The 19,966-nt window shown below is 42.3% G+C and overlaps 1 protein-coding gene across 1 annotated transcript in view; it reads left to right on the top strand.

The window, feature by feature from the left end:
• Positions 1-2,484: 2,484 nt before the first annotated feature.
• SLC1A1 (solute carrier family 1 member 1) overlaps positions 2,485-19,966 on the top strand; it is a 53,132-nt gene continuing 35,650 nt past the window's right edge. The window contains exons 1-2 of the mRNA XM_069880291.1: positions 2,485-2,575; positions 16,372-16,512. Of these exons, the coding sequence (XP_069736392.1) occupies positions 2,485-2,575; positions 16,372-16,512 (232 nt within the window). The remainder of the gene's footprint in view (positions 2,576-16,371; positions 16,513-19,966) is intronic.

Here is a 19,966-nt window from a genome sequence, read left to right as displayed (position 1 = left end):
ATTTCTTTTTTATCAAGGTCATGTCCATGGACTTACATTTGATGAAGTGAAAAAAGAAAGACAAAAAAAAATAGAATTTTGGCATCCTTTTTTTATTGAATTTTTTTTAGAGACAAAACACTAGTAGAAAAGAACAGAAACGTACTTTGACAGGAGACAAAGTGTGTAGAGGTCTTCACTATAATTCAATATATATTGTTCTATTGTCACAGAGCACGGAAATATGTTATGCCTCTAGCCTTCACAAGCTATACAGCATAATTGTATTCCGTTTTTTCTAAGGTTGCACGGCTCCTCTAAGATACTGCAAGCTCCAGGCTGGCATGTATTGGCTATAATCACATTGCTTTCTACCAATAGGAGGGCACCTTTTCATGCTAAGAGTGCTGTAGACAATTCTAGCTCTTCCAAAAAAGGTACCATGAAATCCTTAATGTGGAAAAAAAAAAAAGTATACTTAAAGCATTAAGAGAATTGCACAAACTATGGAAACTCCATGGAGGAAGAAGTAAACAGTAACTTAATTTCAGCTAGTTTTCAAGAGCCATTGTTTTGTAGTTATTTCCTTTAGCTCACCCAAACAACTCAGAAGAAAAATAGAGTGAGTTTTAAGAAGGCATACAAGAGAAAGTCAATAGCCATAAAATTAGAGGAAGGCCTCAACTCTGAGCTCATCTTGTGTCTGGTTTTGTTGCTACTGTTCACAAAGGCACCACCTCCCTGCCACCTAGGAGAAATCACACTTTTTGCTTACTGAAAGCAACATCTGACATTCCCAGTATACACGGAAGGAAATTAAAAAAATTGCACTCTGTGGCAATGAGAACCAAGGCCAGGGCTCCTCTGCACAGGGCAAGCCTGATCCAGCCCACGTTGAAACGCCACATGCCCTTTTGTCCCTATGCCTCTTCAGTGTCCCTCACACTTCAGCACACTTGTGTACCAAATCCTGGACATAGCCATCATGTTCCTCACTGTTTCTCTGCATCGGTTATTTTTGGTTTGGATTTTCTGTGGCTTTGTAACATGGTAGCATGCCAGCTTTCCTTTGAAGTGCTCTAGAACCTTTTATGATTTAATTAAATTAATGTGATACTTACTCATCTACTTCCTTTCCACCACTAGCCTTCCTTTTACTTTTTTCATTACATTTTCCTCATGGTGACAGATGCAGACAAATTACTGCAGTTGCTCAACACATTCGAAAAATAAGTCCACTTTTTTAGGAGTCTCTCTGTAAGTTCATGTAGCTGACTCCATGTTTTAACACTCGGGATAGGTGATGGCTCTTGCTTCTCATCCAGGTGGATTTCAGCACTCTTCCCTGTCTCAGCAAGGAATGTATTTGTCTCTTTCTCCAAGCTGTCACTCAGAACAGCCAGATCCATGTGAAGAGGAAACATGACAAGGTTTCAACTGCTGTTTTTACTGATCTGAAACAGGCCTCAGTTACTCAGTCATCACAGATAGAAACCATGCAACTTCCCTCGTCTATGTTTTGGAATGAATGGTGTAAAGTATAATTAAATAAAATAAATTAAATCATTCTGCTCTGTCCTGTATGTCATCCAGCCAGAAAACAGCAGGGTTTTTTCTTTGGTTACGTTTACCAATTGATCTCCAACTTTGAAAATTGTAATCGAGCAAGTTTATAAACAGATATTCTGTAATCCCACGGGAAATCAAGTCCCAATGTTATACCTACCTTAATTACACTTATGGGTGGGGAGGGGTGAAGGAATTGCACGGAGAAACAAACGCTGCTTCACAATTTTGGTACTTAAACTAACCAAGATAAATCCCCAGTGGGAAATCCTGCAAACCATTTCTGTACTCTAACAGCAGGAGTGCGGGGCAGACCATTTCCTATTAAAATGTAACCAGAGATTTTCCTCGGTGTAACCACTGGTGGCTTTCCAGCAGCCACCAAAGCCAGGACCAACTCTTCCGCCTGGAGGCCTCGGTCTCCTTCACCACCATGCAGGACGCCTGGCAGGGCACAAAGGCCTTGCCACAAGACAAACTCCCCTCTGGTACGGGATCAGGCATCGTGGGGGCTGGCTTACCATCTCTCCGGCACAGAACCTAGTGGCCGGGGCCAGCCTGGAGGCTAAAGGGCTCAGGAGCAGGGAAGCATTCCGAGGCAGCAGGGTTGCAGCATGGCACCCCACCAGCCACCTTTGCCCACTGCGCCCCCTGCCCTGCCCTGCCCTGCCCGGCAGCCCAGGCCTGTGGGGCTTGCGAGGTGAAGCACTGCGGGCACCTAAGAGGGGAGCAGGGGGTGGGCGTGAATGGGGGAGCGGAGGGGCGGGCATGAAGGGAGAGCGGAGGGGCGGGCACGCGGGGGGAGCGGAGGGGCGGGCACGCGGGGGCGGGCGCGGGGTCGGGCGGTGTCTGGGGCGGTTGCGGCCGCGCGCACAGGCGGGGCCGCGCGGCGCAGAACGGCGGGAGCGCGGCCGGGCCGTTAGCCCCGCAGCCGCCGCCATGGAGAGGCGAGGCAGGAGGAGATTCGTCTGCCCGGGCTTCCTGAAGAAGAACTGGCTGCTGCTCTGCACGGTGGCCTCCGTGCTGACTGGTGAGCCGGTGGGGGAGGTGGGCGCTGCTGGCTGCGGGCTCCGGGGGGCTTCTGGTGGCCCGGGAGGGGAAAGTTTGGCGTCGCCGCCCGGCTCTCGATGGGGCTTTCAAGGGTGTCGCGGTAAGGCAGGAGGGTTTCTCCTCCGCTTGCCGTCGCGCGCCTGGGGGAGGGATGAGTTGAACGCGATTTTGTTAAGAATAGGTGGGCAGAGGGGCCGAGAGAAGCCGTCGAACGTCATGGCTGAACGTTATTTTTCATAGGAAGGATCTTTAGTCCTGGTTACACGCCGTTTTCATTTTCTCCTGGTGATTATTTTGATGCCAAGCAAGCGGAGCTTCCCTTGCATTATTGCTCCTGTAGGGAAGCGCCGCTTTAAGCGCTTCGTTAACGACGCTTGCTGTTTGATGGGTCTATTTCAGATTAATTTAATGCTGATTTGAATTTTGGCTGGAACATGATCTATTTCTCTGCGTGTTTGTTCGGGAGATAATTATTTTTTTGGAATTCCACCCAGCTATTTATAAGTGGCGATCAGCCTTATACGTTTGTGCGCTTGTGTGTTTTCCTCCATGCATTCAGTGTTTGAAAGATCTCAGTTCCTTTTCTCTTCTTTAGTAAGAGGAAAGATTTTTGAGTTCTGTGTACAGAGTGCTAGTCCACCTAACACCCTGTGGGAATTCGCAGTGACAGAGTGACAGGCTTTGGAATTCCCTACCTGTTACACTGTAATTAACAGGTCAGAACTCAAGGGAGCTCCATAATACAGCGAAGACAGTCTTCATAAAAATTCATCCAGCTTTGGACCAAATTACATTTTTCAAATAGCTGTGTATCAGCTGCATTTTCAAGATTTCTTGGAGGTGAAATACGCTACACAAGTAGAACAGTGAAACACCTGTAAGGATTCCTATTCCTCAGTTGAATTGTATGTTATCTTTTTATTACAGATTTGTTGAGGAATATTTGTAATGTACCTGAAGTCCACAATCCCTTCTTCATTAAATTTACATATTTACTCTTTTTTAATATACACTGGAATATTGCTCTGAGGTTTACTAATCTACTTAGTTTGGAGGAACAATTTAGCATTCATTAACAGAAGACTGTCACCATTTTGAAAGCAGAAAATATGTTTAGACTTTTCAGAAATGCGTGCCTGATTGAGGAGTGGAAATACTGAATCTGGCCAGCTGTGGAAATGTACTGTGAAAACTGTCCAGCTGTGCTGATATTCTAGCACTATTATATGGAATCATGATTTTTGCTCATCGTTACCAGAACTGTGCTCAGCATCCTAGTGAGATATGCTTATCTTTGCTAGTACCCTTATGTGCTGAAAAGTTTTCTTCATTACTTTTGTGCATCTTTGACAAGAGGAGACAAAAACACCTTGGAATTTCAAACACTTCATCCTTCAAGAGTAATTATTTTCTATGTTATATTTGAAGGATTTGATCATTTGCCTTGCATTTGCATTTTCAAAAACACTGGAATTTCTTTTATAGCAGTTGAGGGGGGGGAGTTTTTTTAAAATCTGTACACAAAATATCTTAATGATGTCATGTCTTCTTAGTGAAAACACCTGCATGTTTTCCTATAAGAAAAGAAAACTTGAGACTCAAGAGGCTATTTTTCTTACCTTAGTAGAGATTCTGTTTCAGATCACCCGACTGATGTGGGGAGATCCATGAATTCAGATTTACAGTCTGACATCGACTGAATTTCAGATGCAGAGTTAATTCTGAGTGTTTTGGTTTGTATAATTTCAGTGATAGATGCGCTTGAATGCTCAGCCTAAGAAGGGATTTCATTATTGAGTAGTTCCTACTGCATACTTATGGAATGCAGTGGGTCATCTGTGCCGACTGTTGACTCAGAGGTGAGGTGTGGGGCCATCTCTTCCTCCCCTATCTCGCTGCCCTTTTCTGGGAGGCAGGGAAGCAGGAGAGTACCAGCCTCACACAGGTGTAGGTGGCTGTGAAAGAAGGGATATCTTGCATCTTTTTTCCTGCACGGCCCTTACTGAGCTCAAAGCAACTGAACTAACCAAAGCAGTTTAGAAGTGGAGTTACTTCAAGTGTTTCTTCAGCCTTTCGATAAAGCAGGTTATATTTCTTCCAGTTCATGCAATCAAGTCAAAATAAACCAGAGATATAACCTGAAATTTACTTGCCATGAAACAAGTTTCCAAAGGACAATTGCAAAGGGAGAGTTTGGGTCATAGCATTATTAGGAAGCATCTAGTTTTTAATATCATTTTGTTTCCAAGAGGTCACTGCTGCAGCGCAACCAAACCAGTCGTGAAAGTAAAAGGCTGATGATGTGCAAATACTTATGTGTTCGTTAGTCTGTGGGCCATAGTGTAATAGCTTATAGTCCTGGGCAATTCTTCAGCAGAACTGCTTTTTTATTGCAGTGGAAGTAAAAGGGTAAGTTATTTGAGTACATAAGGTCTCGGGCATTGAGTTGCAGTAGCACACTATACTAAAGCAAAGATCTTTTTACGTGTTCAGAGAGTATACCCAAATAGGTTACAATTTTTTGGAGTACTTATATTTTTTGAATCTGTTAGGCCAATATCTTTTTGTAATAGTTGTAATGGTAACAGTAATTTCCTTTTTTTTTTTTTTAATAGTTCTGTAGTTGGGGAACATGATTCTGGGGGATTTGTTTTGCGTAACTTTGCAGGTTACAAGTTCTTATATTTGTCCCTCAATGGGGTATCTATCCATCACTTACTAAACAAATTCAGAATGTCAGATGCCTGTGAGCCTGAAAGAGTTGAGTTTTTTAGCTACAACCGCATTGGACACTGGAAATGTTCAGATATTTAAGAGGAAGACGTGAGAAGTGCAGTATTGAGGTTGATACGGGCACCAATCAGAGGAGGCAGTGAGCAGCTGGTATCCTTTCTTCAGCCAGCCACAAATGGCGTTGGTCAAAGGTGCAGGGATGCAGTGAGGAAGGGCCCCGCGCTCTGCCATGGGCTCCCCTCTGCGCTCCCCTGCGCGCCCGCCCGCGGTCTGGGCGCCCGAGCTGCGCGCGGCGGATGCCGGCGGGGCGGGAGCTGTCCGAGGTGCTGCCGCACAGCCCGTCGGCAGGCGGCGTCCGCAGCGGCGGCGTGAGGAGGCTGGCGAAGGGGGCGGGCGGCGTCTCCAGCGTCTGAAGTGTATTCAGTGTCTGCGGGATCAGACGCGGTGCTTGCAGTTCCCTTTCTGGAAGACTGGAGCCAGCGTCAGACCTTCTTTCTTCCTGCATTTGAGAGCGAGGTTAAAATATACATCGTTCCTACCTGTAATACCAGCATTGCAGAAGCTTTGAACGGTGCATTTATAGCTTTTTAGCAGGATCTGATGAGTGCAGCAGCCAACAGAGTTTCTGGTTTGTGCTTTATGATACTGCCTTGGCAGTCCATGGGCCAAAAAGTTCTCTCTGTAATCTTCGTGAAAAAGTAAGATTTTATAGTCTAATATTCATAGAATACCTTGGGTTGGAAGGGACCTTAAAGATCATCTAGTTCCAACCCCCTGCCAAGAGCAGGGACATCCCACTAGATCAGGCTGCCCAAGGCCCCATCCAACCTGGCCTTGAACACCTCCAGGGACTGGGCATCCACAACTTCCCTGGGCAACCTGTACCAGCACCTCACCACTCTCATGGTGTAGAAATTGTTCCTTATGTCTAGGCTAAATCTGTCACTCTCCAGTTTATATCCATTCCCCCTTGTGCCTTTGTGAACAATATCCTAATATTTAGTAGCAATGTCTCCCTATAAGTATATTTTGGTTTGGCCGCAGGTCTCTGTTAAAAAAACCACATGAACAAAACCCCAAAACTGTCAGGTGCATTCACATCTGCTAACTGCAGCTAGAAAGGCTCGGTGCCCTCTATAATCAAGTAGAAGAGGAATTGACAGCTGCATTTAAAGCACAGGTTCTTTTAAAATGCATCCATGTCAGTGCAGTGTCAGCAAATTCATAACAGGAATGAATGTCTCACAGGGCAAAGACAGCAACATAACAGTTAGTAACATATCACTCTATTGATGGTCTCTAGCCACAGAGAAGGCTACTCTGAATCCAGGGAGCTCACCACCTAAAGTGGGAAGTTGCTTTTGCAAATGTAGCCTGCAGCCCCTAAACCATATACACCGGCAAAGTCTTTCAGTTTCTCCCAGCGAGTTGTTTCTGTCTCTAACAAAGTGTAATTTTAAAATAAAAGAGGCCATTCTGGATATGGAGTAATGTTTCACTGTTTTTCATTTCTACCTGCTTGTAACTTTACCGAAAAGTGGCCTATTAGTTTAGTTCAGGCTGTCTTCAGTACCATTTTTCTGCTTGCATGATACAGTGTGAACTTTACAAACAATGAAGCAGGTTAATTACCTTCTGAAATACACTAACCAAACCAGAACTCTTTACAGCAGGATAAAAATTAAGGGGAATATACTAAAGCAAAGGAATTACTACCCTGTCAGTTTCTAGCAAGTGCAGTTGTAAAGCAAGCATCTGATTCCTTTCTTGAATTCTGAAGGATAAAATTTTATTGATTTGGAATTTATAGCAAGTGAAGACCCAGAAATCCTGAATCAACTGTGGTAGTGTGGAAATTTAGCAAAAGACTCTGTTTTTTTCCTGGTGTGATTTAGAGCAGCGTGAATTATACTTATGACTTTTTATGCTTCTTTAGACAGTTACGATGCTTATCTTTCCTTTATTCTCTGTCACTATGCATACAACTTGATATTGAGATCCATTTAGGAATGTGTGGAACACAGCAATTCTGAAAGAATGTCTGAATTTCATTTTAAAGACAAAGTAAAATGAAGAATGGCGATCAGTTTCATCTTGAGAGTTTTACATATGACTAAGGATCAAAAATGCTGTAAGCCACAAACTCAGCTAGCGAAAGAAACCATGATAGCTGAAGTTAAGCATTTTGCCTCTTTTGCTCCTGAGTTAATTTAAAGCAGAAAAAAACTGACTTTTAATTTGTTCTTCTAGCATGTAAATTGTTTTCCTATTGTGTGTGTGTTTTGTGTCCTGTTTTAACACAAAACCTGGCTTTCATTTTATGTGAATGAAGAGAAAATACCACTAGAGCTGAGCTTTTAAGAAAAGAGAGCTTTGGAAGGTGTCAGCATAAGGTCAATTTACTCTCTACAAAGTCCCAATGCTACTGAAGTCAATAAAAATATTTATTTCCGTTTGAAACACTAACACCAATACTAGTACCAGCAAAATATTTACTATTTCCAGTTTCCTAGTAGTATTTAAAGGGATAATACTACAGTGTAGTTGCAAAATTTTTGTTTGATGTTTGCATCTTAAGAAGGCATAAAGACGCTTTCTTCTTATGTAGCCCAGCAAATAGATAATATACAAGTTGACACAACTCACAAACAACACTTGCACTGTTTGCATCTACCCTTTTTTTTCTTTTTGTTTGTGGAAGACATTCTTCCTTATGGCCCTACAGCAGTGTTTCATGGTGTGAGATCATATCTGTATCATATATTGTGCTGCAGGTCAGGGCTATATTGGACTGAGTGTTCCAGATTTAATTTTCTGTCTACCATTGTTCTACATATTGCACATTTCGTGAGACTCTGATAGCATACCAGAACATTAAATGTGACATGTGATAACAATTTCTATTTTTATCTATATATTCACGAGGTATTGCAAAACAGCCATTTCTTAGTCCTTGAATGCTTTTGGAACCACAAACAACCTGGCCTTGCTTAATCTGAACTCTTTTTCTAGGTCATATCTCTGATTTTGCAAGACTTTGATGTCCTCGTTAGTTTCAGAATGATGATGTTTCTGCACGTCACTGTCTCTTTAGTTTCCACTAAATTGCCTTTCCAGCTGCTTATCTCAATTTATTACAGTCAGGATCATTCCACTGCCCTTCCTGCAAGGAGACAGCTGGAACGGTATGTCCTGTTTACTACCTTTCCTCTCATCACAGTTTAAAACAGAAGCTGTAACAAGGGTCAGAATCTGGCAGATGCTCCCACTTACTAGCCTTTCACCTTTCTTATACCATTGCCAATAATATAGTTTCTTGTATGTTTCAGGGGTCTTAAAATGAAGGTGTATTTTTCCGTTATGTGCTCTATTGAGCTAATATCTCTTGGATTGTACAGGATGTACAATGGTGCTCAGATAGCTTTGGGATAGCAACCAAAGGTTGTGGAAAGAGAACAGAGCATCAGTGGACTTTTACAAGAAAGGGTGAGAAGCCCCCTTTTTTATTTTGAGGGGGGTTGGAATGGTGCCATTGCAGTAGTAATATGTTAGGCTATGCAAGCAAAATGTTATACACTGGGAACACTGGAAGTGGGAACATGACAGTATCAGAAATGAGTGACAAAAGTGATCCAAATGAAAGCATTATTTCATAAAATTGAGTGGATTTGGAGACACGGAGGAAGCAAAGACCTGTACATGTCTAGATGGTTGCAGGGGAGAGAGGATTTAGTTGAATAAGACATCCAAGTTACCGATGGGTGAGTCGAAAGAAAATGGTAGTGGTTTTAGAAGTGACAGCTGAAAGGGTTCATAGGGTTCTGCAAAAGAAGGAAGGCGATTTACCGTTGACACATTACATTTCATTTTTACTGCAAAACACAGGAATATGAGGTAGGAAGCTGTACCTCCCGGCTTATCATATCTAGTCAACTGCCGCTTCAGGTTACATCACTTTGTATAAACTTCTGTAACTTCTGATCATGTTGCTCCTGAAAGCTCAGTAGGCTTCTTGGTGCTGCCTGTCCTCCTAGGAAGCGATATTTGTCAGCCCGATTGATGAAAGCCTTACAATTGCCAGTCTTCAGGTTCAATATGCATTCGTTTGTTAAAATATTACTCTTCCTTTGCTCTTTAGCCATTTTCTGCACTTCTAGTTCTTTCAGCCCTGTTGGACAAACTAAGCTCTTTAATCTCTTTTTGGAAGGTAGGGTGCTCATTCTCTTCATCACTCTACAGTCCTTCTTTGCATGTGTTCCTGTCTGAGTTCACTTTTCCAGACGTCTTGATGAGTTTAACACAGTCTTCTCCAAGAGAACAGGTGCTTTCACCAGGAGAGATCCAAATTAATGAGGAAGTGTAGGTTGTATAGCTGCTGCAAAAGAACTATCATTTTCTGCAGATTACTTAAGTTATGTGTAAGCTTCATAATATGGTGTTCATTATATTAAGATTGTTAAGTTCTGTACTTAACTTCACAAATCTAATGGCCACCAAATTTGTTGAAAAGCTGTGAAAGAGGCAATTTGTATCTCTGATACCACTTAATTTATCTTAACTGAGTTAAGGACTAACCAAGGAACAAATTGTTCACAACACCACTCTGGTTTTTTTCTGTATGTTAATAGCAGGTTCTCTCTAGTGGACTGGGATGCATATATAGATAAAAATGTTTGTAAAGTTTTTTCTTTCCTTCAGCTCCAGTCTTTATCTTGGTTTTCTCAGGTAGAAGTTACATCTGCACACTGGAACTATTTGGAAAATATATGCCTATGAAATTATTATATAACATATTTAGATAAATGAGAGGAAACTAAGAGACCAAGAGGAGTGACACGTTATCAGCCTGCTTAGCCATCGTTACATTGGTGATCTGGGGCAACACAGGTCCAGCGTTCGGCAGAACCACAGTCACGCATTGTCACAAAAAGAACAGTCATTATTTACCTTTTCCTGGCTGAATGACATAACCACCCTTGATTTGTCAAAGGGTGGGGTGGGTCCTGTGCAGTGTTGCATTGCTGAGCTGCTGCTCTGTGTTGTCAATGACTGCTACAGGCTGCTTGATCTGTTATCAGTCCTGCTACAGGTTCCCACAGGAGGACAGCTTTGCCAGTTGCAGCAGCCTTTACACCTGCTGTCAGTAAAGGGGAGTATCATATGCTGGAGAAGCTGTTTTTTACCCCTCTGACCAGGGCTCCACCTTGCCTTCACTCCTGATAGTCTGTCAGAGGGAGTCACGGTCCACCCAAACTTTCCACACATTGCAGTCAGATGACATTATGTCATTTCTGTGAAGGAATTTGCAACTGCTGCACCCTCAACAGCTTAACCTCAGAGAGAGGACGTAGGGGGTCTCGCCACGAGGGAGGAATGAGCACACCTTCCCTCAATACATTCCTGCTACATATCTTTAGTAGACCAAGATCTGTCTTGGGAACTTTCTTCTTCTGGAAGATTTCTGAGAGGGCTTTTCTTCCCATATCTTTGTAAGCAAGCTGGTAGTGTGGGCAACACCAGCATCCAGAGAGTTAACATCAGTTGCCATGCAGTTATACCCCTCTAAATCCTACCTCAGTAGTTGCCTGCAGTTTTTGTTTTTTTCCATCAACGTCAGTATGTTTATTAGGAGGAATATTAATTTTCAAGTAGAATGTAAAACAGTAAAATATATAACATTAAAAAATGTTAGAAGAAATCCAAAGAGAGCTGAATTAATAAGCTGAAATGAGTTTATAAGCGTTATTATAAGTAATAATTTCTTCTACGCCTTCTATTTTAGTATTATATAGTTTGCACTTTCACAGAATCACAGAATCACACAGAATCACAGAATAACCAGGTTGGAAGAGACCCACCGGATCATCGAGTCCAACCATTCCCACCAGTCTCTAAACCATGCTCCTCAGTACCTCATCCACCCGCACCTTAAACACCTCCAGGGAAGGCGAATCAACCACCTCCCTGGGCAGACCCTTCCGTTGCCTAATGACCCTTTCAGTTAAGAATTTTTTCCTTATGTCAAGCCTGAACCTCCCCTGGCAGAGCTTGAGGCCGTTCCCTCTTGTTCTGTCCCCTGTCACTTGGGAGAAGAGGCCAGCTCCCTCCTCTCCACAACGTCCTTTCAGGTAGCTCTAGAGAGCAGTGAGGTCTCCCCTCAGGCTCCTCTTCTCCAGGCTAAACAACCCCAGCTCTCTCAGTCGCTCCTCTTAAGACTTGTTCTCCAGCCCCTTCATCAGCTTTGTTGCTCTTCTCTGGACTCGCTCCAGAGCCTCAACATCCTCCTTGTGGTGAGGGGCCCAGAACTGAACACAGGATTCAAGGAGCGGTCTCACCAGTGCCGAATACAGAGGGAGAATAGCCTCCCTGGACCTGCTGGTCACACTGTTTCTGACACAAGCCAAGATGCCATTGGCCTTCTTGGCCACCTGGGCACACTGCTGGCTCATGTTCAGTCGCTGTCAACCAACACCCCCAGGTCCTTCTCCTCCGGGCAGCTTTCCAGCCAGTCTTCTCCCAGTCTGTAGCACTGCACAGGGTTGTTGTGCCCCAAGTGCAGGACCTGGCATTTGGCCTTGTTAAATCTCATGCCATTGGTCTCTGCCCAGCAGTCCAGCCTGTTTAGATCCCTTTGCAGAGCCTCCCTACCCTCCAGCAGATCGACACTTCCACCCAGCTTAGTGTCATCCGCAAACTTGCTAAGGGTGCAGTCAATGCCTTCATCCAGGTCATCGATAAAGACATTGAACAGGGCTGGACCCAGCACTGAGCTCTGGGGAACCGCACTTGTCACTGGTCTCCAGCTGGAGTAAACTCCATTTACCACCGCTCTCTGGGTCCAGTCATTCAACCAGTTTTCCACCCAGGAGAGTGTGTGCTTGTCTAGTCCAGAGGCTGACAGTTTCCGAAGCAGAATGCTGTGAGAAACTGTGTCAAAGGCTTTTCTGAAGTCCAAGAAGACTACATCCACAGCCTTTCCCTCATCCAAGAGTCTAGTCACTTGGTCACAGAAGGCGATCAGGTTAGTTTGGCAAGACCTGCCTTTTGTGAACCCATGTTGACTGGGCCTGATCACCTGGTTCTCTTGCATGTGCTTCATGATAGCACTCAAGATCACCTGTTTCATGACTTTCCCTGGTACTGAGGTTAGACTGACAGCCCTGTAGTTCCCCGGATCCGCCTTGTGCCCCTTCTTATAGATGGGCATGACATCAGCCAGCCTCCAGTCCAGTGGTACCTCCCTAGTAATCCAGGACCGCTGGAAGATGATGGAAAGGGGTTTGGCAAGCACATCCGCCAGTTCCCTCAAAACTCTTGGGTGGACTCCATCCAGCCCCATAGACTTGTAGACGTCTAGGCGGGCAAGCAAGTCTCTAACCACCTTGTATTGGATCGTGGGAACCTCGTTCTGCTCTTCCAGCCCCTGGGGTTGTGCACAGAGGGAACAACTTTCCTTACTATTAAAAACTGAAGCAAAGTAGGCATTGAGTACTTCAGCCTTGTCTTCATCCCCTGTTCCTGTTGTTCCCTCTGCATCTAGTAGGGACTGGAGATTCTCCCTAGTCCTCCTTTTGCTGTTGATATATTTGTAGAAAGATTTTTTATTGTCTTTCACAGACTTGGCCAATCTGACTTAGACTGTATCATAGACTGCAAAAATCTTGCCTGCCTGTGCTGCAATTTAAGTTATATATATAAAATTCTTTATGTTACGTTTCAAATCAAGTTAGTATACTTCCTTTGTCAGCCTTTTCTGTCTAATGAATCGTATGCTGTAAAGATAATCCAGTTAAGACCCACCAATATGATAGACGTAATTGTGTTTTAGGCTGTCACCTGAACAGCGTATCATGTGAAATTACAAAAAGCTTAATCAGTTTGTTAGTAGCGCAGTAGGTGTTGCTGCAGCACACTTAAATAATATCAGGTTTGAACCACAGAAAGTGCCCACAATTTTTTCGTCTTTCAGTGCCGTAACAAAGCAAGCTTCTTATAATTCCTCTTATAACTTTGCTCCAGTGAAAGGGGGTTTCTACATGCTTGAATTATATGGAAACAGAAAAAGTAAATACCACAGCATTTTTCAGAGAGGGGATACGGTGTGATTCAGAACAGCACATTTTACAAATTGGATTGTATGTTTTTGAGAAATACATGCTGGATTTCTTCTCTCATTGTCTTTATGGCTCGTTGCTTAGTAAAATTCCCATAATAAAGTTACTGGGAGTTGAAGACGATGTGCTGTTTCTGCAGTGTTGCGCACATTGGTGGAGTGAGAACTCCCTGCCAGTTAGCACTGTGCATCCTAATTCAATGTTGTCATCCATGCGTGCAAAGAATATGTTGGGGATACCAATTTTATCTGGTTTATATTCTCTGTCTGTGAGAAAAAGGACCAGACATGTCTATGTGTGGACTTCCGTTATTTGTTTCTAAATTGTGAATTGTTTTACCTGTGAGAGAAGGTAAAAAATGTAAAGTAGTGTCATGCTATCTTGTTATCAAAGATGTAATCGGGTTCTGAAGAGCATCTATCCCATGATAGTCATTACATAAAGCAGGTAACTATACTCACTTCCTACTGCACATCCTGAACAGATTGAGCTACTTGGGGGTTCTGAGTGTGTGCTAGTATAATGTGTGTATTTCTTTTCTTACTCATTTCCAAATCCATGTCATGGACTGTAGCACCGTACTTGAAGAAAAATGTCATAGTCCTATAATTGATTCCATGCAAAAGATTTGCATTTTCTCTTAGACGGCATTTCAGAAACAACAGCAATAAACAAAAAGACATACTCTATATGCAGGGCAGATTGTGATAAATGAGTGTTCTCCAGATACCTGCAACATAATGGTCTCCCAAGACACATTTTACCTGATTGCTGTGGTTCTCTCCCTGCAGGCCAGACTGGTTCTGCAGCCTTATTACACACAGCCATCACTTCCTGGAATGCCTCAGGGTTGACATATGTCATGGATCAAGTGTTACATGCAGTACAGCTAGTTGCAAGGGCTATCTCCTTGCAGTACTTCCTGCTCCCCTTCCCCTAGGTAGCGACAAAAAATGGGTCATCCCACACAGAGGAAGCATGTAATCTCTGTAGCTTTTTATACTAGGACTCTTGGGATTGTTGGGAAGATGAATGCCAAGAAATTTTCTTGGTATGCTCATTTTCAGTAATTTTCTTCCACTCTGTTTTTGTTCCTTTGTTCTTCTCACCCTCTCTCCTCACTTCTTAGTCTGCATTTATGGCCTTTCTTAGAAGGGTTTTCTGTCTGTTACCAGGTTGTAAAAAGACTATGTGCTACTTGGAAGACCAGTGATAAGGAGACAAACAAAGCATGCGTTGTTTCATATGAGTTCAGACAGGAGAAGTGTCCTGTGGCCTCTTCATGTGTTGTAGTTCCAGAGACCCAGACTGCATCTTTCGCTTTCTGTGTCTTTGGCTGCTAGGAGAGAAGATGTGGACACTGTGCTATCTGTACCACACATGCTGTGCTATGCACGGTGACGATGAGATATTTGCCTTTAGGAAGTTAAATCAAGGATATGGAATTGTACATTTTTTTCCGCCTTCATTCTTCTGTTCTGCCTAGTATTGCAGAAATACAGACTGTAAGTGGCACATGTCATTGAGCTGTAAGTAGAGGATTGTTCTTGTGGTAAAAATCCTAACCTAACTTAGCCATGTGGGCAAGAGGAGTGGGGTGGAAAATAGAGAAAAACAATATAGCATGGAAAAGAAGACAGGTGGAGTGGTTGAAGTTCAGGAGCATTCCTGTATAGAAATTAATGTTTTGTAAGACTTTTGTCTGCCCTTGCTTAGGGAAGAGGTGCAAGTGGCTTGGGCACTAGCAGCTTTCCTGAGACCCTGCAAGTTTACATGAGCCACCGAGGCTGGCAAAGGCTGGCATATCAACTTCTGGTGTTGTAACAGTTCTGCTGCAAAATACATGCCACTGATGTTGCTGAAATACAAAGGGGTACAAATAATTCTATTAACTTCAGTGAGGCTATTCGTATAAGTAAGACCTTTCAGCTCTCAGTGAGTAATGGAGGGTTCTAAATCGCTGTCTCTCTCACTGAATCCAGTTAGAAATTTGATTTCTTGATACTCAGTTTAGCCGGCACTGAAGCATTACAAAGTTCATATGTGAAATAATAATCATAATGATTTCTAAACACCAATGAGCATGTTTTCTATACTAGCAATTTTCATTTGAAAATAATTAGAAATGGAAAATAAAGGTGTTGCCTGTCAAACTGAACAAATTTATCTTTTGGCCTATGATTTTTTTTTTTTTTCAGTAGAACTCTTATCTGTGATTCATATAGGAAGCCAGAACTATCTGATGACTCATGGAGTCCAAGGATAAGAGGAAGTATGAAGGTGCCTTGTACAGTGGCTCAGTCATTGATTATACTTACAGTCTGTTATTTTGTAGATCCTTCATGTAGTGGAATTAGTGTGAAATATGTTGAGTGTATTTTTGTTGATTAATTTTCTGGAAATAATTAAATTAATATAGTGGTTGTAATCACACTCTTTTCTAAATATGTAGAGCTGCAGTTGTTGAAAGTATTGCTGCTGGATAGACATTTTTACCAATTTTTACCAATATGAATTATCTAAAATACTTATATTGTATCACTTTCTTTAATGTTTGGTAGTGCTTATATATTATATTGTTGGGTTTTTATTGGTGTAGATTGTAAGTCTTCTGAAGCTTATGAAAGCCCATAAAAAGTCACTGCTGGACTCGACTGATAATCAGAGGGCATAATCAAGACTTTTCCGAAGACATCCTGCAAGTTCAGAATGATACATGTTATTACTGTTTCTATCATCAATATATAGAACAGAAAAGGCAACCTCTCGCTCTAATTTGCTTTAAAATTTCCACCACGGCTGTAAAAAATGTGTCTGTTGCTCACTAATTTTGTTTTCATTGTTTTCTACTGTTTTTTTTTCCTTTTTCCCCATATCTCTACCATAAATTCCTGCTAATTTGTGTCATATTTTTGTATGTGCCTTTTAGGTATTGGAATCGGTGTGCTGGTACGAGAACATGGCAAACTGTCTAACCTGGATAAAATATACTTTTCCTTTCCTGGGGAAGTGCTGATGAGGATGCTCAAACTCGTCATTCTGCCATTAGTCATATCAAGTATGATCACAGGTATGACTGGGAATGTACTGTTAGCTGACGAGAGTATCATTGTGGTTGAACTTTATTTCTAAAAGAAGTAACTTAAGAACAACTTGATGTAACTCTATAATGAAAAGTTTAGATTCCATACATAATACGATAAAGCTTTTCTATACATAATAAGAATGGATTTGGAAGGATTAGCACCATTATCTGGTAATTAATGTATAAAGAGCTATTAGATAATAACTTACATCTTTATAGATTATTGTATCTTTCTCCTTGTTTTCAGGAATGGGTTTAGCAGTTGCAAATTGCAAGTGTGGTCCAGAGCTGCAACTGCATGTTATTAGGTGCAAAGTTAATTGTTGTAAACAGTGTCATGCCACCATTTCACAGGAAAGGGAGAGCTGATCTCACAGCTTACTGTTATAAAAAGAGGCAATTCCTTGCTTCCCTGTTCTTAACCAACTCCCATGAGGTACCTTGCATGAGCTATGGCATTTGCTAAATACTTCTGCGAGTCGATTCAATTCACTGATCTCGCAGAAACCTACAGATTAGAGAAAAAAAAATCCTTTTGGTATGCTCAGTTCAAAAAGTTTTGGGGAAGAGCAAGAGAGTGAGGAGGGAGCCTGTGTGGCCAGAAAGGGGTTATGAGCAAAGCTTCCCTCTTCTGAGAGAAGCTAGCAAGCCATTGGCTGGAAAGCCTCCATGGCATGCTAGAATTTGGTAACAGCTCACCAAGCAGGAAAGATTTGCCAGAGCCAAGCCCAAAGTAAAAAGGCAGAACTGGAAACCGAATAGCCTTTCTGAGAAGGAAAAAAAAAGAAAAGAAAAGGTGAAGAAAGCCAAGCAAAATTGTAATTATTCTTCAAGCTTTTACTGAGGGAACAAGAGTTGTGACTATTTTCTTTTAGCTTCCTACAGTGAATCAGGACACATTTGTCGCTATACTGTCCTGTTTCATCTCTACAAAGCCTCTGGTTTGGGAATGTATTCATCTCCAGGCATTTGTGGTTTGATTGGGTGGTAATGGAAATATATGAGACATTAGACTGCAGAGAAGGAGAGCATGTTGTGGTCAGAAAATTGAAGTGAAATTTAGATCATGCTATGAAAGCTTTCAAGAATAGGTTATTGAATACGAACTCCCAAACTTAAAGTTCATGGCCAAAAATATCACTGATTTAATCAGCATACCCCAAAGCAGACCTGTGACAGAAAGAGCCTAAGGGAAGCAGCCAAGGCCTTTGTGGCTTATCGGTAATGCAGGGTGACAGGAACCCAGTGTTAGAATTGAAATGAAAAGTGCCAAGAGATACGTGATGGAGACATCCAGAAAGGAGAGTTGCAAGAGTCAAAGGCTGTGTCCAGATTAGTGAATGGAGATTGAACACTTGCTCTTCTCTCGTTTACATACTGGCAGAAAGAGGAATAAAAATGGCTTGGTGTCTTAATTAATAGACAGGACAGCAGCATTTTTGTATAGAGGAGGAAATGAAGCAGAAGGCAAAGGAAAACTGAACTCTTACAGTGTTGGGCTTGAGTCTGTGACAGGAGATCCAGAGAAAGCTGCCAAGATAAGACTTAATATATTTCCTTTCCTGAACAACTGTTTATTTGTGAATGACATTTAACTTTTGTCTTCAGAAATAAATTATGTGATTAGAATAACCATGAAATTAATTATTTATGAAATGCAACCCTGTCTAGCACTTGCAAGGCAAAACAAGAATCATGCTGTTAACTTTATTGTGCTTGTATTTTTAGTGTTTAACATTCGGATACAAATAAACTGCAGTTGTAACTATTAACATGAGCTTTGATTTTAGAGATCGCAGATTGTGCAAGTTAAATTCATACAGAGAGATGAGAATGAGGTGCTCTCACTCTGACCTTAGCATATCCAATTTACATAGAAAAGAAGGGCTTGTTTTTCTACACCTAACTATGTATGCAGTTTAGGCAAGGAGAGAGAAACAAGGTTGATAATGAACAGAAGCTGTTTCAGTAGGATATGTAGAGCTTTGCTGCTCTTGAAAACAAAAGCATTAGCTGCTTGTGGGCAAGTAATGCTGAGATGTGTGGCAAGCAAATGGACCAGGCATGTCTGTACATGATGATTTTCACTGTTCACCTGCATTATTTTTAGGATGTTGATGAGATATTTTGCTTCTTGTAACAGAAATGTGGTAACCTTCTAAACAGTAGAGATGCATATTTGAATTGAGTATGTAGGCCTCTGTGTAATCACAAAGCACACTAGTCCACTGATACAACAGAATCGGTTGAGATTGGAAAGAACCTCTGTGACACCACACAGCCCCCCCTGCTCCAGCACGGTCGGCTAGAGCAAGTTGCACTGAACCATGTCCAGTCAGGTTTTGAATATCTTAAAGTGCAGAGACTCCACAGCCTCTCAGGCCAACATGTTTGACCAGTCTCACAGTAAAATTGTGTTTTCTTGTTCAGATGAAGTTTATACTTTCTTTTAATTTTTGGTTATTGTGTCTTATTTTATGTCTGGGCACCACTGAGAAGACCGTGGCTCTGTCTTCTTCATTCCCACTCATCAGGTATTCATACACATGAATAAAATCCCCCTGAACCTTCTCTTCTCCAAGCTGAACAGCCCCAGCTCTCTTAGCCTCTTGTTATGTGAGAGTTGTTCCAATCTCTTCATCATCTTTATGGCCCTTCTCTGAACTCACTCCGGTAAATCCATCTCTTTCTTGTACTGGGGAACCTAGAACTAAGCACACTGCTCCAGATGTGGTTTTACCAGTGCTTTTTTTTTAGGAGAAAGACCACCGCCCTCCAGATGCTGGCAGTGCTTTTCATGATGCTGCACAGGAAGCTATTGGCTGCCTTTCCTGTGAGATGTTGCTGTCCTATGGTCAGCTTGTTGTCCACCAGGACTTTGAACTCCTTGTCTGCAGAGCAGGTCTCTAGGCAGTCCGCCTTCAGTGTGTAGTGGTGCCTTGCATTATTCCTCCCCTGATGCAGAGCTTCATCTTTATACTTGTTGATCTTCATGAGATTTCTCTCAGATTAATTCTCCAGCCCATTTAAGTACCTCTGAAAAGCAGTGCAACCACTTCCTCCCAGTTTTGTATCATCTGTGAACTTGCTGAGTGAGTGTTCTGCTCCGTCATCTGGATCATTGCTGAACATGTTAATCAGTATTAGTCCCAGTATTGACCTCTGGGGTACACCAGTAGTGTCTTGCCTCCAACCAGACTTGTGCTGGTGATCAAAACTTCGGAGCCTGGCTATTCAGTAGTTTTCAGTTCACTTCATAGTACAAATATCTGACCTGTACTTAGTCATTTTTTCTGTAGGGGTGTTACCAGAGACAGCATTGAAACCCTCACTGAAGTCAAGGGAGAGAACATGACCTCTTTGTAGTTCTGAATTTTAGTGCCAAAGCAAATTCACAGTTTGAAAAAATGCTGTAAAGAATAGAACAAGGAAGGGAGTG

Source organism: Phaenicophaeus curvirostris, chromosome Z (genome assembly GCF_032191515.1).
Source record: "Phaenicophaeus curvirostris isolate KB17595 chromosome Z, BPBGC_Pcur_1.0, whole genome shotgun sequence".
NCBI lineage: Eukaryota > Metazoa > Chordata > Aves > Cuculiformes > Cuculidae > Phaenicophaeus > Phaenicophaeus curvirostris.
The sequence above is the reverse complement of the archived record's forward strand: the minus strand, read 5'-3'. Positions and strand labels throughout refer to the sequence as shown.